The sequence below is a fragment of the Alligator sinensis genome, unplaced genomic scaffold, assembly GCF_000455745.1.
Source record: "Alligator sinensis unplaced genomic scaffold, ASM45574v1 scaffold449_2, whole genome shotgun sequence".
Lineage (NCBI taxonomy): Eukaryota > Metazoa > Chordata > Crocodylia > Alligatoridae > Alligator > Alligator sinensis.
The window spans coordinates 580,491-595,156 of NW_005842831.1; the positions used below are offsets into that span (position 1 = coordinate 580,491).

Consider the following 14,666-nt stretch of genomic DNA (forward strand, 5'->3'; position numbering starts at 1 on the left):
TTTCCTGCTGACTGCAGTCTCCCAGCTAAGCACAGGACAAGTCTCACCTGACATCGAACAGCAGCAGGACAGGCACCTTGATCTCTCCCAGAAGAGCTGAGGAGAAGCTAGACCAGCCCTTTGCTCCCTCTGCGGCCTGACGAGCAGAACGGATGGAAGATCTGTCTGCAGGGCCTGTAGGCAAGCAAAAGTGACCCTGCCCTTTCCATCTAAATGTGGTGGATGGTCCCTGGCAGGTCTGCATTCACCAAGTGCAGTTTTGGCTCTAAGCTACTTGACAGTGTCCTGTTACATCACAGCAACCAACTACGGTTACAATTCAACATGCATGCAGAGGCCAGTAGGCTGCCACCTGTGAGCGTGGTCCTGGGGGGTGGGGGGGGAAGTGCAATAAGTGTGTTTGAGGATGTGCCAAGGATGAGTAAGTGACTGCAACGGGGGCAGGAGGGTCCTCTTCCCCTCACAGCCATGACAACAGACCAAGTGCTCACTGCTTCACCCCTCACCAGGGGCACACGAAGAGCAGAACCAGAGGTGCTTTCTCCAGCCCCTGCTGTACAGACTGTGGCTACGGTATGGGTGGGGTCAACACTGATGGCAAAGGGGCCTCTCATGCAGCACAGGCATTTAGGGACTGCCCACTCCTCTCCTAACAGAGCTGTCTGTAGCCCTCAGCAGCACTGACATCAACCCAGAGGGGTGATCTGACACCTTTCCAGCCCCCATCTCATCCCCTCTCTCCCCTGGAGCCAAGCATCAATGACATGGTGAGGGGCTGGTATGGGACAGAGATGGGCACTGGGTCCAGTCACTCCCTGGCTGGTGCCCTGCTGCTGGCCTTTCCTTCACTGCCTGAAAGGCAGGGAAAGATGGTAAAATGCCACCATATCAGCAATGGGCCACAGAGTGCGGGCACAGTAGTTTTGCTTTCCATGCCCCACACATAATCCTCCACACCAGCACATGCATGGCCCACTCATGGTCTTCATCCCCCTGACAGTGGAAGATGCCATCCCTCCATGGTGAAACCTCTCTTACGTGTATACGGTATTTCAGACACACGCCAATAATATAAATTACTGTCTCTATATATACTATGTATAGGCGGCAGGTCAGTCTGTGAGGGTGGGGTGTGGGGCTGCTGTTCATTTCCCTCGGTCCTCTGTGTAGTGCTGGAAGCGGGTGAAGCTCATGAAGACCTGCTCCAGGGAGATCTGGCTGACGGAGTAGTCCTCCAGGCAGTACTTCTCTTTGGCTTTCTCCAGTGCCCCAAAGACCTGAGAAGGGGCACAAGGCTTCATGTCACTATACAATTCTACACTTGATGCCCAGCTAAGCTAAATTTTAGGGCCTGCATTAGCCAGGAGGTTGAAGCACCTCATCCCCTCTGGCCTGTGGACTCTGTGCTTCCTTAGGACTCTAGTACAAGTGCCTGCCTGCTGTGAAGTGAGCCGCTGAGCAGGGATTGAAGTCTGGGTCCCAAGCACAGTCCCCTTTTTCCTGGGAGCTCTGTGTGCTCAATGAGAGGAGATGCCACTGTGGGATGAGGGGATGCACTCAGCAAGGCACATGCTCTACTAAAGCATTCTGGGATCCCGCAGGAGAACATGGCTCTCCCCTGACCCCTGCTGGTGAAAGAAGTGAGAGTCACATTTGGGTCTCGGAGCTGTTTCAGATCCCTTGGCAAGAGGGTTACAGAGATTTAGGCAGTGGGGATGCCTCTGACTAAAGAGGGATCTCTGAACTGAGGTCATCGGGCATGTGATTCAGTGTTACGACGCATGCAGGATCATAAAATCCCCCAGAGATCCCTCAACCCAAAATGCTTTAGTGTTCAACCACAGCAGTGTTGGGGCAGAGAGGTACGGAGGCGCCAGGGTCTTGAGGAAAGGAGGACAGGGCCCTCAAATCAGGTCTGAAAAGGAACAGACAGTCAGCTCCTGGGGGTGCTGTTCCAAAGGGAGAGCCATAGAGGAGAAGGCTCTTGTGCCAAGAGCAGGTGCTGCAGGAGGGTGAGGCTGGCAGGGGGTTCAGTCAGAGGGGGCAGGTATGACCTAGATTCTGGCAGGGACAGGATGTGGGTGACAGGACCAGCAAGGAGGGAGCTACAAGAGAGCAGGTGAGAGGATACTGTGGGACTGAAGGGAACCAGAACTGCAGCCCAAGGAAGAGAACTCAAAGACTATGCCACCCCAGGGCTAGGGGCTCTGAAGAGAAACACGAGATTTAGGCCGAGGGGCATGGGGGAGGGCAGTCCCCTCTGTCTGAGTCATCCAGGGGATGGAAGCTTTGGTCAAGCCAAAGGTTTCCATGGCTCAGCCCAGCAGGGTCAGGAGCAACAGAGTGATTTACTGAAGGCATGAAAACACACCCCACCATCCCTCTGGCCTGCATCTCAGCATCTGGGCAACCCCCCACGTCAGCCAGGGCACCATCTGCCACAGGTTTGGGAGAAGACATTTTAGCAAAAAGCACACATAAATGAAAGAGAAATTCTGCCCAAGCCAAAGCCGCAGCAAGGAAGCCCCAGCTCCAAAGGTGCGAGTTCAGGAAGGATTGCCCTTCTCACAGCACCAGGAGCCCAGCACCATGGTCACCCACCACCTCACAAAGCTTGAGGGGGAACAGCAGCAGAGCACTGCAGAAGGCACACAGGCTCCAGGCAGTACCATGTGGGCTGAGTTTGCAGTCTTAGTTGCACCAAACTCCATTATTCTTTATGGCAGTCACTATGGATACCATGCAGTCCATCCATGGCACAAGATGGAGAGGGGATTTCTAGCTAACCACTGCCCTGATGCAATTGTATTCTAAATAAATATTTACAGGAATATTATCATGTTAAAAGAGGGCAGTGCTGGCCCTGAACTGCAGATCTCACACGGCAACGGGAACGAGGGGATAGACAACACCAATGCAGAAACGTCATCTGGAAGGGAAAGGAGGAGGGGCCAAGACTACTTTTGACCTTGATCATTTCAGCAGCCTGAACTTCAAGCCCTTTATAGGAGATGGTGGCAAATGAAGCCTGAATGGCACTAGTGGCCAGTGTACATGGAGCAGAGGCCAGCTGGAATGGCAGCACCAGCGTAACAGGAAAGATGTTCAAATGGCTACAGATGCCAGAGTCAGGCCTTTCACTCCCTACCCACAACCTTTCCTCTTCTGAAGCATGAGGGAAGAGGTGGTGGGACAGCTCTGGCTGGGGTTAGACCAGTAACAAATACCCTTTGGCCTTCCCTTACCTGCGCCCAGCTAAGGTTCTTGTTGGTCAAGTGATAATGGACCATGCCTTGGTGCTCATGCTTCAGGACACTCCCTAGGAGACAAGCAAAGGTTTACGCAGAGTGAGGAGACAGTGGGATGTGTGCGCACAGAGCTCAGCGTTAAGCTCCAAGGAAGAAGCCTTGGTCTCTCCCTGTGTGGAAGGGAGCAGTGGCTCAGCTGAAGGGAGAGGACTGTGCGAGGTACCTGTGAAAGTCTTCTCCACGAAGGCCTTGAAGGCCTGCAGCTCACCCTCCTCGTCAACCTGGGTTTTTGCCAGCAGTGTGTACCCACTGCCAAATTTGCTCTTCAAATGCTGCGGACTGCCCAGGCATTTGAACTGCCCATTCACCATGATAGCCAGCCTGGTGCACAAGGCCTCACATTCTTCCATGCTGTGGAGGGGAGGAGAGAAAATATTTAGGAAGGGGGCAGCAATGTTAAAAATGCCCAGAGGTGTTGGTGCCAAGAGTCTAGTAGCCTTGACATGGAGCTTCTGGGCCGGGGACTCAGGAGACGCAGGCACACAAGTGCACAAGAACCTTCCTCTTTGCTCCCCAGCTGCCTTACGGTAAACCCCTCTCAACATCCTGCCTCACAAGATGGACACCAGGACTACAGCCAACCATGTTATCCTGAGAGGGAATGAGACAGGGTGTTTGTACCCTGCTATCATTTTAGGCAGGCCCCCAGCAGGTGGCATAATGAAATGCCCCCAGCCAATAGGCAGGTCATCTAAGAAGCAGGGGGCACAAGCTACTCCACTTCAGGGGAATCTCCATGCCCTGCCCATTTCCCTTCCCTAGCTGTTCCCCAGAACAAAGAGCCAACGTCACCTATGCGAGGTGATGATGATAGACTTCCCACATTCCCGCGTCCTGGTCACGGCATCCCAGAGCAGACGCCTGGCTACAGGGTCCATGCCAGTGGAGGGCTCGTCCAGGAAGATCACAGGAGGGCCACCAATCAGGGCAATGCCAGTACTCAGCTTGCGTTTGTTGCCACCACTATGGGTAGAGGGAAAGGGGAATGAGAAAGGCAGATGAGGAACACAGAAGCACCGTGGCTGAGAGAACAGCCCCGCCACACTACTGATGGCTGAGCACAGCTACACGGCCTGCCCCACTGCCTCGGAGACATTGAGAGGGACAAGCCTGAAGGGGACGGGCCCAGGATAAGAGTCAGGGCTTCATATCAAGACATTCTCCCAAGGGTTCAGTCATTGCTGCTGTCCACACCCCAGTACAACAGACAGCAGTGTGCACAAACCCAGTGCTTTTCACCTTGGGGTGTCTGTCTACCCAGGAGTGTTTTTAGGTCCAGAAATCTGCCTCGTCACCAAAGCTGCATCCACACCAGGGGCTTTGCTAGCAGAGCGACTCCAGCTAGGGGTGTGAAGAAATCATATACCAGGCTGATGCCACTCTGTTGGCAAACCTTGGCTGTGCAGGCCAAGCCCATGGCTGGAAGAGGACAGCCTGGCCAGGGTCTCTTGGCAAGTCTGAAATGCAGCTGGGACTGGTATTTTGACCCCTATGAGCTTAGCGCCTAGGCCACACTCCTTCCCTCTCCACCTCAGGCACCCAGGGCAGATCTGCACTCCCTCACGCAGAGAGGTCTGTCAGCCGGGGCTGGCTCTGGGGCCCCGCCTCACCTGTAGGTCTTCACAAGCTTGTCCGCATAGGGCTCCAGGAGCAGCCCCCGCAACATGTTCTCTACGCAACTGCCGATGTAGCGCTCAGGGATGCCCCGCAGGCGGGCGTACATGCTCAGTGTCTCCCGGCCAGTCATGTGGTCCAAGAGGGCGTCAAACTGAGGGCAGTAGCCAATCCGCTGCTGGACCTTGGAACAAAGGCAGGCCAAGAACGTAAGCCAGAAGCCCAGCTTCTGTGAGGTGCCTGTCCCTCTGCAGTACCACTAGGGGAGCTTTGTTCTTCCCGTAAACACGCTGCTGCTGGAAGTCATCTGATACTCAGAGGGCAGCAACACACACATATTCAAGCCATCAAGTCACAGTGTCCTGCAAATACTAGGCAAGGAGATCCAGGAAAGAAGCACGGATCCACCAAGTGTGTGGCCATAAGCAAGTGGACAAAGAAACCAGGTCCTCACCAAGTATGAGCAAAGAGGTGCACTCAGTTACCCCCTGAGCAGAACCCTGGTATCAGGCTTCTCTAACCCACTAGCAGAGAGCTGTGTGAGAGCTCCCTGGGGCTTGGGCCCTCACTGCTAGCTTCTCCAGGGTAGTTTCCTGATGATCAGCCCCTTGGTTCCCCCCTAGAGATCCACAGACTAGAGTCTAGGGACACAGGCACTTCACATGGGGCCCCAGTGTCAGAGTGCCAAATCTCCACAATCCTATTTGGTTTACTTTGCTGCTAGCCCTGCAGGTTAAATGCCTGTGTGCTTTGAGACTGAACATCCCCTTATTCCTGTACTGAGAGGACAGATAAAGAGCAGCACCTCTGTGTCAGCCACTACCTTCGAACCATAGGAACACAGGAAATAGGGCTGGAAGGGATCTCAGGAGGCCAGCTAGCCCAACCCTCTGCTCAAGGCAGCATCATCCCTGGTTACACCCTCCCAGTCAAGTGTCTGTCAAATCTATTCTTAAAACATCAGGAGCTAACCCTCTAGCACAGGGGTGCTCAACCCCTGGCCTGCAGAGCCATGGTATTCAGCCCACAGGGCTCCCCCGGGTCAGGAAAGTTGGCAGCCAGCGAGCAGTGGCAAGTAATACTGCCACCCCTCCCCCACTGCCAAATTTCCAAACTCCAAGGCCACTACAGCTGGACTGGGACTGGGCCATGCCCCCTCCCCACCATGTCTAAATCGAGGCTGGGCTATGCCTCCTCCCCCCATTTCTCCCTACAGCTGGGTCAGGGCCAGCTTAAGGCTCCTTCTCCCCACACCACCATGGAGCCAGGTCAAGCCCTTCCACCCACAGGGCTGGATTAGGGCCAGGTGTCCCTCCCCCACCCCCGTATGGCTGGATGGGGCCGCACTGTGACCACCCTGGGTGCTGGATTGAGACCACTGGGCACTGCCCATCCATCCTGCCAGCCAAAAAAGGTTGAGCACCACTGCTCGATCACAATGCCCAAAACATCAAAAATATCCTTCAACTTGCCACAGATAAAGCAAGGGACAAGGGCACTGCCTATGTCCTGCTGCTGCAAGGACAAGAAATCATTTCTTAAAATACACGTGGGAGCTAATAGACCTCCCTCACGTTCCCTCACTGTCTTCATCTGGATGATTCCCAAGGTCTGTAACTGGTTTCTATTACCATTCCTGAGCTCTTCATTCACTCAGAGCAGGTGACCACAACTGCACATGGTCCTCAGGCCAACACACGATGATTGACAGAACAGGACACTCTCATTTCTATCTCCTGTTCCCCTCCATTGTGGCTGCCTCTTTCACTGCTGCTGTGCCAGGACAGAGGTTTTTAATGAGGTTTTTCCTGTGATGCCCAGACTCTTGTTTCTGGAGTCGAAATAGTTACATGTAGTACCCACAATTAAGGATCTGCACTGTTTGTACTAGAGAGATTGCAGCTATGCTTTGGAGTATTAGCATTTGACAGGAGTCACCAAAGATGCTAAAAAGTGGCCTGTCATTTCATAGAATCATAGAAAAGTAGGGGTGGAAGGGACCTCCATAGGACCACAGGTCACCTAGTGATAGTCCAAACCCCTGTCTGAGGCAGGATCATCTGTATCCAAACCATCCCATACAAATCCAGTCTAACCTCTTCAAAAAACTACACAGTAAACATTGACACAGCACAAGACATAACACCCTAACTTGCCCCAAGTTACAGCAGAAGCACTGGCACACCCCAGTCAAAATCCCCAGTCTTAGATGTAACACCCAACGCCTCAGAGGAAGGCTTAAAAAAACAAAAAACAAACCCCCCTGATAATGTAGGGGAGGAGGGGGAAACATCCCTCCCAGCACCATGCAGCAATCAGAAAAGCCCAGAAGCATAGGAAATACTCAGAGCACAGGCATAGCTATGCCTAAATTGTCCCTGACCACTGGCTCTTTTTGAAAACAACTTCCCCAGGCTCTCTATTCCACTGCCTCACTGCTCTAACAATGAAGAATTTTTCCCTGATCATTTGCAAGAGCTGTTCTCATGCCAGCAAGCATGCAGCTTCTGATTTTGAGGTTTTGATTATGTGCCAAGTATTTCGGAAGAGAGACTGAAGTTATCCAAGGACTGCGCTTGTGTTAGTTTTTTCACTACCTTTACAGCAGAGAGGGGATGGCATTCCTTGTGACCAGTGTGACTCAGAGGAGTAGGATAGCTATACAAGAAGCAGAACCTTAGGTAGGGATTTTGTTATTTTCTCAAATCCTGGTTAGACACTACCATCATCTCCCAATGACCAGGCAAGCAAACATGAGGCTGAAGCAAAACTACCTTCCCACTTTGCCCCTTGTAATGCTACAGGCAGGAAACCAATCTTGCCTACTGGCCTGCTACACATGCAGTACCTTTTTGATATTGGCCAGGATGCTGTGGCCATCCACGTAGGCATCCCCCGACGTAATGCTCTCATCACCCGTCAGCATTTTGAAGGTAGTGGTTTTGCCAGCTCCATTGAAGCCAAGCAGACCAAAGCACTCCCCTTTGCTGACTGCCAGGGAGATCCGGTCCACAGCCAGCAGGGACTCCCGGCTGTCATACACCTGGGAGGAACCCGAGAGGAAGACACTTGGTTACAGGAAGGTCATGCACTGCTCTGATCTGCCAGGGATGTATTACTGTTGCTTCCACAGTGCAGCTGCTCTAGAGCAGGTGTTTGGGACAGGGCTCAGAGCATCCCTAAATTCTCAGGATAAATCAACCCCAGGCTGCCAACCTGGGCTGCTGCAGGGGAACACAGAATTGGATACATATTTCCTCTCCAGGCTGCGCCCCCACCACATCTGTGCCCCATTAGGACAGGGGCAGCTGGGCAGACTGTGGGCATTTGGCATCCAGTGGGTAAGCCATGATGGGTAGCAGACCCTTATCCAGCAACAGCCAAAACAAATGAGCAAGCAGGGCTGCATTCAGTATTATGAGGACACCCTGGGAAGTGACAAGCCAAGGAGCATCCCGCCATGTTCCACAGAGCATGAGGCTTCCTCATGCACTCTACTGCTGTGTACTTGCCAAAAGGTCCCCCCCAAACCTCCTCCTACTCCAGCATGTCCCACAGGGCCTGACCATCACCACCACCCTTCAGGAGGGGCCGGAGTGTGAGACGTTCCACCAGGCCAGCCTGGTTCTAGGGACAACAAGGGCCTGATGGCACCAGCTGGGCAAACAGGCAGCCCAGGGGCAGAGCAAGTGCTCCTGTCCCCAGCTGTGCTAATGTATGCCAAGGCCCAGGCCTGCAATAGCCCTAAGCAAACCACAGGGTGATATGAGAGGCTGGCACAGGCACCCATGCCAGGGCCCTGGAAGGCTTTGCGGTCTCAAGCAGCTGAGGACCACAGTCTCCCAACTCACCTTGGTGAGCTCTTTGATGACCAAGGGGCTGCTTAATGATGCCAGCAACTCTGGTGGGGACTCCAACACTTTCTTCCTCTCATCTGCCACATCCCGATCCTCTGGCAGCACAGGCACCCTGTTCAGCAGCAGCATCTGCACCACAAGGACATGAATGAGCTTCCAGCACCACCCCACCTCAGGGACAGCAGGTCTGCTCTGGCCTGACTCAGGGCATGTCCCAGCAAGGACACATGCACTTTGAAGGGAAAGAAGAGAGAGGAAAACACCTCTTTCCCCTGGCTGCAACCCAGATGGCCCCTCAGACTTGACCAGAGAGAAGGTCCCACCCCTTCTTGAGAATGGCCAGGGCAGTGAGCACTCTGAGAAGTGGCTGGGAAAGCCACCCCTACTGAATCCTACTCCTAGAAAGAAAGATTTGATGTAAAGAGTTTTCGGGGGTTGGAAGCACAGCACATCAGAGACTGTGCTCCAGGTCCAAATTCTCACTTAGTAAATTGTGACCTAGGAAAGACTAATGAAAAATCCTAATCCAACCAGCCCTGAATTCTGCTGAATAGGAGCCCTCCAGCAGGCTGGATCCAAACTGCCCAATGAAAGCAATTCCAGTCGCGCTTGGCCAATCTGGGCCCAGATCACAACAGAGCCTAGGTCCATCTCCCACTTGTACCTCAGCCCCAGCAGGGAATTCGGGCCCCATTTCACTACCACACACGTCTTCCTAAATGTCCCACTCACCCATTTCCTCCTCTTACAGATGCCGCAGACCACAGTTCTCAGTCTCCAGAGGAGGTTTGTTTCAATTAGAAAGAGGAGGAAGAGGAAGGAGAATCCCTGGACAGTCATGGAGGTCAAGTATTTTCCAATCCCCGGTGTTTCCCATGAGAAATAATTCATCTGATAACTGATATCTGGAGGTGAGGGGGAGAGAAGGGAACCAGATGAGTTAGTCCACATTTCATAAGAGGGCATATTCACTTGTAAGTAGTCAGAGTAATGCAGCGAGCATAGTGTGGGTAAGCTTCCTCCCACAGTTCTGCCAGGACCCTGTCCCATCTGCCCTGGCCTGTGACCCCAGCCCTGCCCTTTCCCCACCGGCTTTGTCAGGCCTCCTGCATCCCATCCTTTTTCCTCTGCTACTTCAGCCATGGGCTACGACCCCACTGCCTGGCCAGTTCCCTGCTATTCCATCAGCCCATGTTGAAAGCTGCAGGCTGACAAGGACTTTGCAGAATTTGCTAATTCTTTATATGTCTGAGCTGTCCAGACATTAACTCTGTTCTTTAGGAGATTCAAAGGTAATGATGCAATCCACTGTGCCCTTCTCTGTCCCCATGAGCCTTTAAAACACTTCTAGGTTCCTAGCTTTGCCAGAGCTACTTCCCAAAGCCAGGGAGGTAACCCTGAGGCCCTGCATCCACTGATTTTCCAAGGTGAACAGCTAACATGTCCCGAAGTTGAGTTGACAGCAGAGTATCCAGAGACACAGAAAGGTGGGGGTCATGCCTCCTGCCTGTGTACATGTCAGGGCCAAGGCCTCAATCAGCCTGAGGGTGTTCTGACCTATCTCTGATTAACCCTCATTCAACACAACTGCCCCCTTGAGCCTTGCCCATCCAGAAAACAACTCTAGGTGCCCAGGAAGGCTCTAGCCCTCAAACCCCTGCACCCTGGGTCCCCAGAAGGCAGGCATCATGCCTGCACTGCTTTTCTACAGGATGGAAACCTCAGTAAAAACACCGTCCTCTCACTTAATGTCACACCAAAGAGAGGGGCGAAGCAGTGTTTTTGGTCCATTAGCACACATTAGCTTACTCTGCCCCCACTCCAAGGTCACTTAAGACCCTTCCCAAATTCCTTTGTTCAAGTCTGATGGTGAATCCTGCTTGCTGGTTTCACACCTGTGAACCCAGAAGCCCAAGGTGGGTGACTGAACAAGATGTGTACTCACTGAACGCTTTGCAGATGATGATGGCTTCAACAGAAGAGGTGCAAAACTGGATAAACTCATAGTTCTGGTAGAAGTCACTGATGCACTGGCCCAAGCAGTAGTTGGGTAGAATCAAGAAGATTTTATCCAGGGTCTTGGAGAGGTCCACTAGGCCCAGCTCTGAGAGAGACATAGGAGATGGGCTGGAGGACTACAGCAGAGTGACATGCTCCCTTTGTGGGCAAATACTGCAGCAAGACACCAGCATTCATAGAGCTAGAGGGGGGACTGAAAAGGCCCTGAGGTGTTCAACTGATGGGAAGAACTCATCAGGCATCCTGCTGCTGGCACTTTGCAAGAGGAGTCCATTGGCAGAAAGATGGGGAACTTCCTTTTGTTTGTTTCCACAGGCAAAATCACTCTAGTGTTTTAGGGGTCAAGACAGGTGGCTGAGTGACAACCCAGTCAGAAAGGGAGAGGGGGAGTGGCCTTACCTGGAATGCTCATGATGGTGACCGCCAGGAAGGTGGCCGTGCCCGAGAGGATGTTGAAGATAGTAAGGCGTGTGTAGGCCGTAGCAGCCACAGAGAAGAAAAAACTGAGCAGGTACATGAGGGGAATGATGGCCCAGCCATAAAGGAGGAAGATCAGCATCACATCAACAAGGTGGTTGTCCTGGGTGAAAGCTTGCACGTCGAAAGCTTGGAATATCACCTGCAGCACAGCATCAGCAGGGGAAGTCAACAAAAGGAACATGTCACTCCTGAGCACTGCTGATACAGCCTCTCCGACCTAGCCGGACAGCCAACAGCCAGGCTGCTATGGCCCATCTCATATGGGACTACTACACTCTGCCCATTCTTTCCAGGGCATGGAGGCAGTTATGCTTCTCAGGGAGCACTCAGCTTTGGACAGTCCCTGCCAGCTGACACCACAGGCAGAGGGACTCTACTGCTGAAGAAGCCACAGCTTAGGAAATGGAGAGTCAGTGCTGCACTGCTTACATGGGCCTAGCCAACCCTCCACCACAACCTTGTCCAGCAGGATCTCCAAGCAGAACAAGCAGCATTCTCCTTCTAGTCTTATACAGATCCAGCTGGTGCTATTAGTACTGACTATACTGATCCACTGAGGCTGAATTTAAAATCACTGATAAATAGACAAGATACTTATTTAAATTCAAGTCCATGATGACATGCACTGAGCAGCAATGACACAGCCCCACTTTAGCCACTCACATACTGACACAGTATCTACAGTTGTAGCATCTCAGATACGAGTAGATTTATGCCACACACCCCAACCGTGAAGAGTAGCAGTGTCATGGGAAAGTACATGTGAAATTCAGAAATTTACCCAATATCAGAGGGAGCCAGAGGCAAAGAAAGTCACCAAACCCAGGTCTTCTTGCCACTAGTTCATATCCACCATGCTGAGGCTCGAAGGCTGTATGGCAAGTAGGCTGTGAACGGCTGGCCAGGAAGGGCTGACCATGCCATCCTACCAAGTTATGCAATGAGGTACAGCCCAGCAGATGTATATCATACAGATCCTGGCCATCCCAGGAGCCATCTCTAGTCCATCTGTCTGCCAAGGACAGTGGCCTGGATGGGAGGGAAGTACAGGAAGGAGTTGCTTGTGGGAACTCACCAGCATCAGCACACAAGGAATGAGGAAGTTGATGAGGTCCCAGAGCAGGGCTGAGAGCCAGAAATTCACCATGTAGACCCCGCTGACGAACTGCACATGCTTGGCCTTGATGGCTCTCTCGCTGACCAACAGGAGGGCAAAGGTGCTGGCCAAGGAAGCCATCCCATAGAGTAAGTTGACAGCGATAGCAAACCCAGTCTGCCCTCTAGGGGAAAATCGAAGCAGCACATTAGCAGGTACAGCTGGGATGGGCAATTATTTCAGCTGGTAGGCCACCACTTAATGAGTTTTGATGAGCTGTCAAGGGCCGCACAAGTAAAGTCTTTCAGAAGATATAATTTTAACAAATTATAGATACAACTAAAATCAAACATCTACTAGAACATATTTTAATTTTATTTAAAAAACTAACTGTTGTCCTGATTTTTTTTGAGTAGTGTATATAGAGGCAACTGCATAATAGCTCAAAGTAAAATCTTATTCTTGTATATTGTGTGTGGGGGTGGATATGGATGGGTGTATGTATGGGAGGGTGGGCATGTGGGGTGGGTGTGCAGGGCTGCCCATGCACTAGGTCCTGGGAGCTGGGCGGGGGTGGGTAGAGGGAAGGGGAGCAGGGGGTGAGTACAGCCGTGCACTGCAGTGCAGGTGCAGGGACCCAACCTCACATCTGGCCTGCGGCTGCCCCTGCAGTGCTCCACATAGGGCTGAGCCCCTCCCACCCAGGGCAATCTGTGACACACTGTAGCCCGCACCCACCCCATGCCTGCCAGACAGTACTGCCCCAGCCCCAGCCCCGGCCCCATCTATTGCACACAGCTTCCCAGCAGGGCTGCAACCGCAACCACCCAGGTACTGCTTGACTCCCTTCACCTCCAGCAGCTCCTCCTCCTTCTCCTGCCCTTGCTGCTTCAAGCAGCTGGAAATGTGGGAAGCCATTGGGAAGTGTGCAGGGGACCAGATGCCCAGCTGGGGGGGGCCTGCAGCTGGGCAGCTGCTGCCCTAGTGCACAGGGCTCCAGCTCCAGGCCACCTTCCACCAGACAGCTGAGTGGGTGGAAGGCAGCCAGAGTCCATGCATGGGGACAGGAAACGCTCAGCTGCAGCTTCCCTCCAGCCTAACTGGGCATCTGCTGCCCGGCACGCATCCTCAGGCCTTCTCTGCATTATATGCTACCCAGAGTGGTGCAGCAGGGGCAGGATGAGCTGCTGGAGGGGTGGGGGAGCCGAGCAGTACTCGAATAGCTGAGGCAGCTGCCCTAGCGGGAAGCCGTGCACATTGGCTGGGGCTGAGGCCAGGGCCAGGGCAATGCTCTCTGGTGGGCGCGGGTGGGAGCACGGTGTCAGTGTGGGCTGCCCCAGGCCAGAATGGGCAGGGCTCAGTGCCATGTGGAGTGCTGTGGGGGCAGCTGCAGGCCAGATACAATCAATTGGCAGGTGCCCACCCGTGGGCTGGATCCAGTCAGTTGGGCCGGATCCAACCCACGGGCCATATTTTGCCCACTCCTAAGGTAAAGAGCCTGCCCAAACTCTGCATGGCCTGAGGATTTAACCTAACATGTCCCTGGACACAAGCTGTGCAGGATAAACCGGGGACCGGAACTATTGTAAGCTGTCGAGTCTGCTGCTGCCCTGCCCTGCAACAGCCAACTTGGCCTTGATTCTTGGCCATCTCCCATGCTGCATTTCAGGTCCCTGCTCTGCCAAAGTCATGCTAGGCAGCTGTAAAGACAGGACTCTAGTCTGGTGAGCAGATGGGTATGACAGGGACCATCCTTGTGCTCTGATACATCCAGCATTTCCTACACTAGAGGTCAAATCCTAAACACTGCTAAACATCTGCCACGCCCAGTGACTTCAGCAACTGCAGGCCTTTTGTACCTCTCAAGATTCAGCCCATCCCAATCACCTGCCAGTTGGATGTTTTCCAAGACAAAGGCAGTTCTGCACAGTTGGCAGGTTTGGCTACAGAAGGGGAGCCAAGGGCTGGCAGAACAAGACACATTGTGTGACTATATCAGCACTGCAAACGGTCTGGGTAGCCCCTGCCCTCACCACCCTCAGCTTCTGAGAGACCTGGACTCAAGCACAAAATAAGCAGGTGCTCCAGTGCACAACTCCCCAGGCCCAGCTCTCCAAGCACCCTGCAAGCCTGAATGAACTTCAGCTCCTCCCTTTTGAGTCCCGCAGCACAATCCCTAGTTTCTGATGAATAAACTGAGGCATGCAGATACCTCAGTTTTCAAATGTTGGGGTTTGCTGTCGTACCCAACTGCAGTCCCCTTGGCATGATTTTCAGAGGCCTGAGGTTCAG

The 14,666-nt window shown here is 53.1% G+C and overlaps 1 protein-coding gene across 3 annotated transcripts in view; it reads right to left on the minus strand.

Annotated features, from left to right (window-relative positions):
• Nucleotides 1–7: 7 nt before the first annotated feature.
• The window catches only part of ABCA3 (ATP binding cassette subfamily A member 3), a 74,876-nt gene continuing 60,217 nt past the window's right edge, over nucleotides 8–14,666 (minus strand). For all 3 annotated transcript variants that reach the window (XM_014525562.2, XM_025191554.1, XM_025191553.1), the window contains 11 exons: nucleotides 12,354–12,558; nucleotides 11,198–11,417; nucleotides 10,725–10,883; nucleotides 9,512–9,684; nucleotides 8,774–8,908; nucleotides 7,771–7,965; nucleotides 4,919–5,106; nucleotides 4,101–4,271; nucleotides 3,472–3,659; nucleotides 3,246–3,319; nucleotides 8–1,277 (listed from right to left, as the gene is read on the minus strand). In XM_014525562.2, the coding sequence (XP_014381048.1) occupies nucleotides 1,146–1,277; nucleotides 3,246–3,319; nucleotides 3,472–3,659; nucleotides 4,101–4,271; nucleotides 4,919–5,106; nucleotides 7,771–7,965; nucleotides 8,774–8,908; nucleotides 9,512–9,684; nucleotides 10,725–10,883; nucleotides 11,198–11,417; nucleotides 12,354–12,558 (1,840 nt within the window). In that variant the 3' untranslated portion in view covers nucleotides 8–1,145. The remainder of the gene's footprint in view (nucleotides 1,278–3,245; nucleotides 3,320–3,471; nucleotides 3,660–4,100; nucleotides 4,272–4,918; nucleotides 5,107–7,770; nucleotides 7,966–8,773; nucleotides 8,909–9,511; nucleotides 9,685–10,724; nucleotides 10,884–11,197; nucleotides 11,418–12,353; nucleotides 12,559–14,666) is intronic.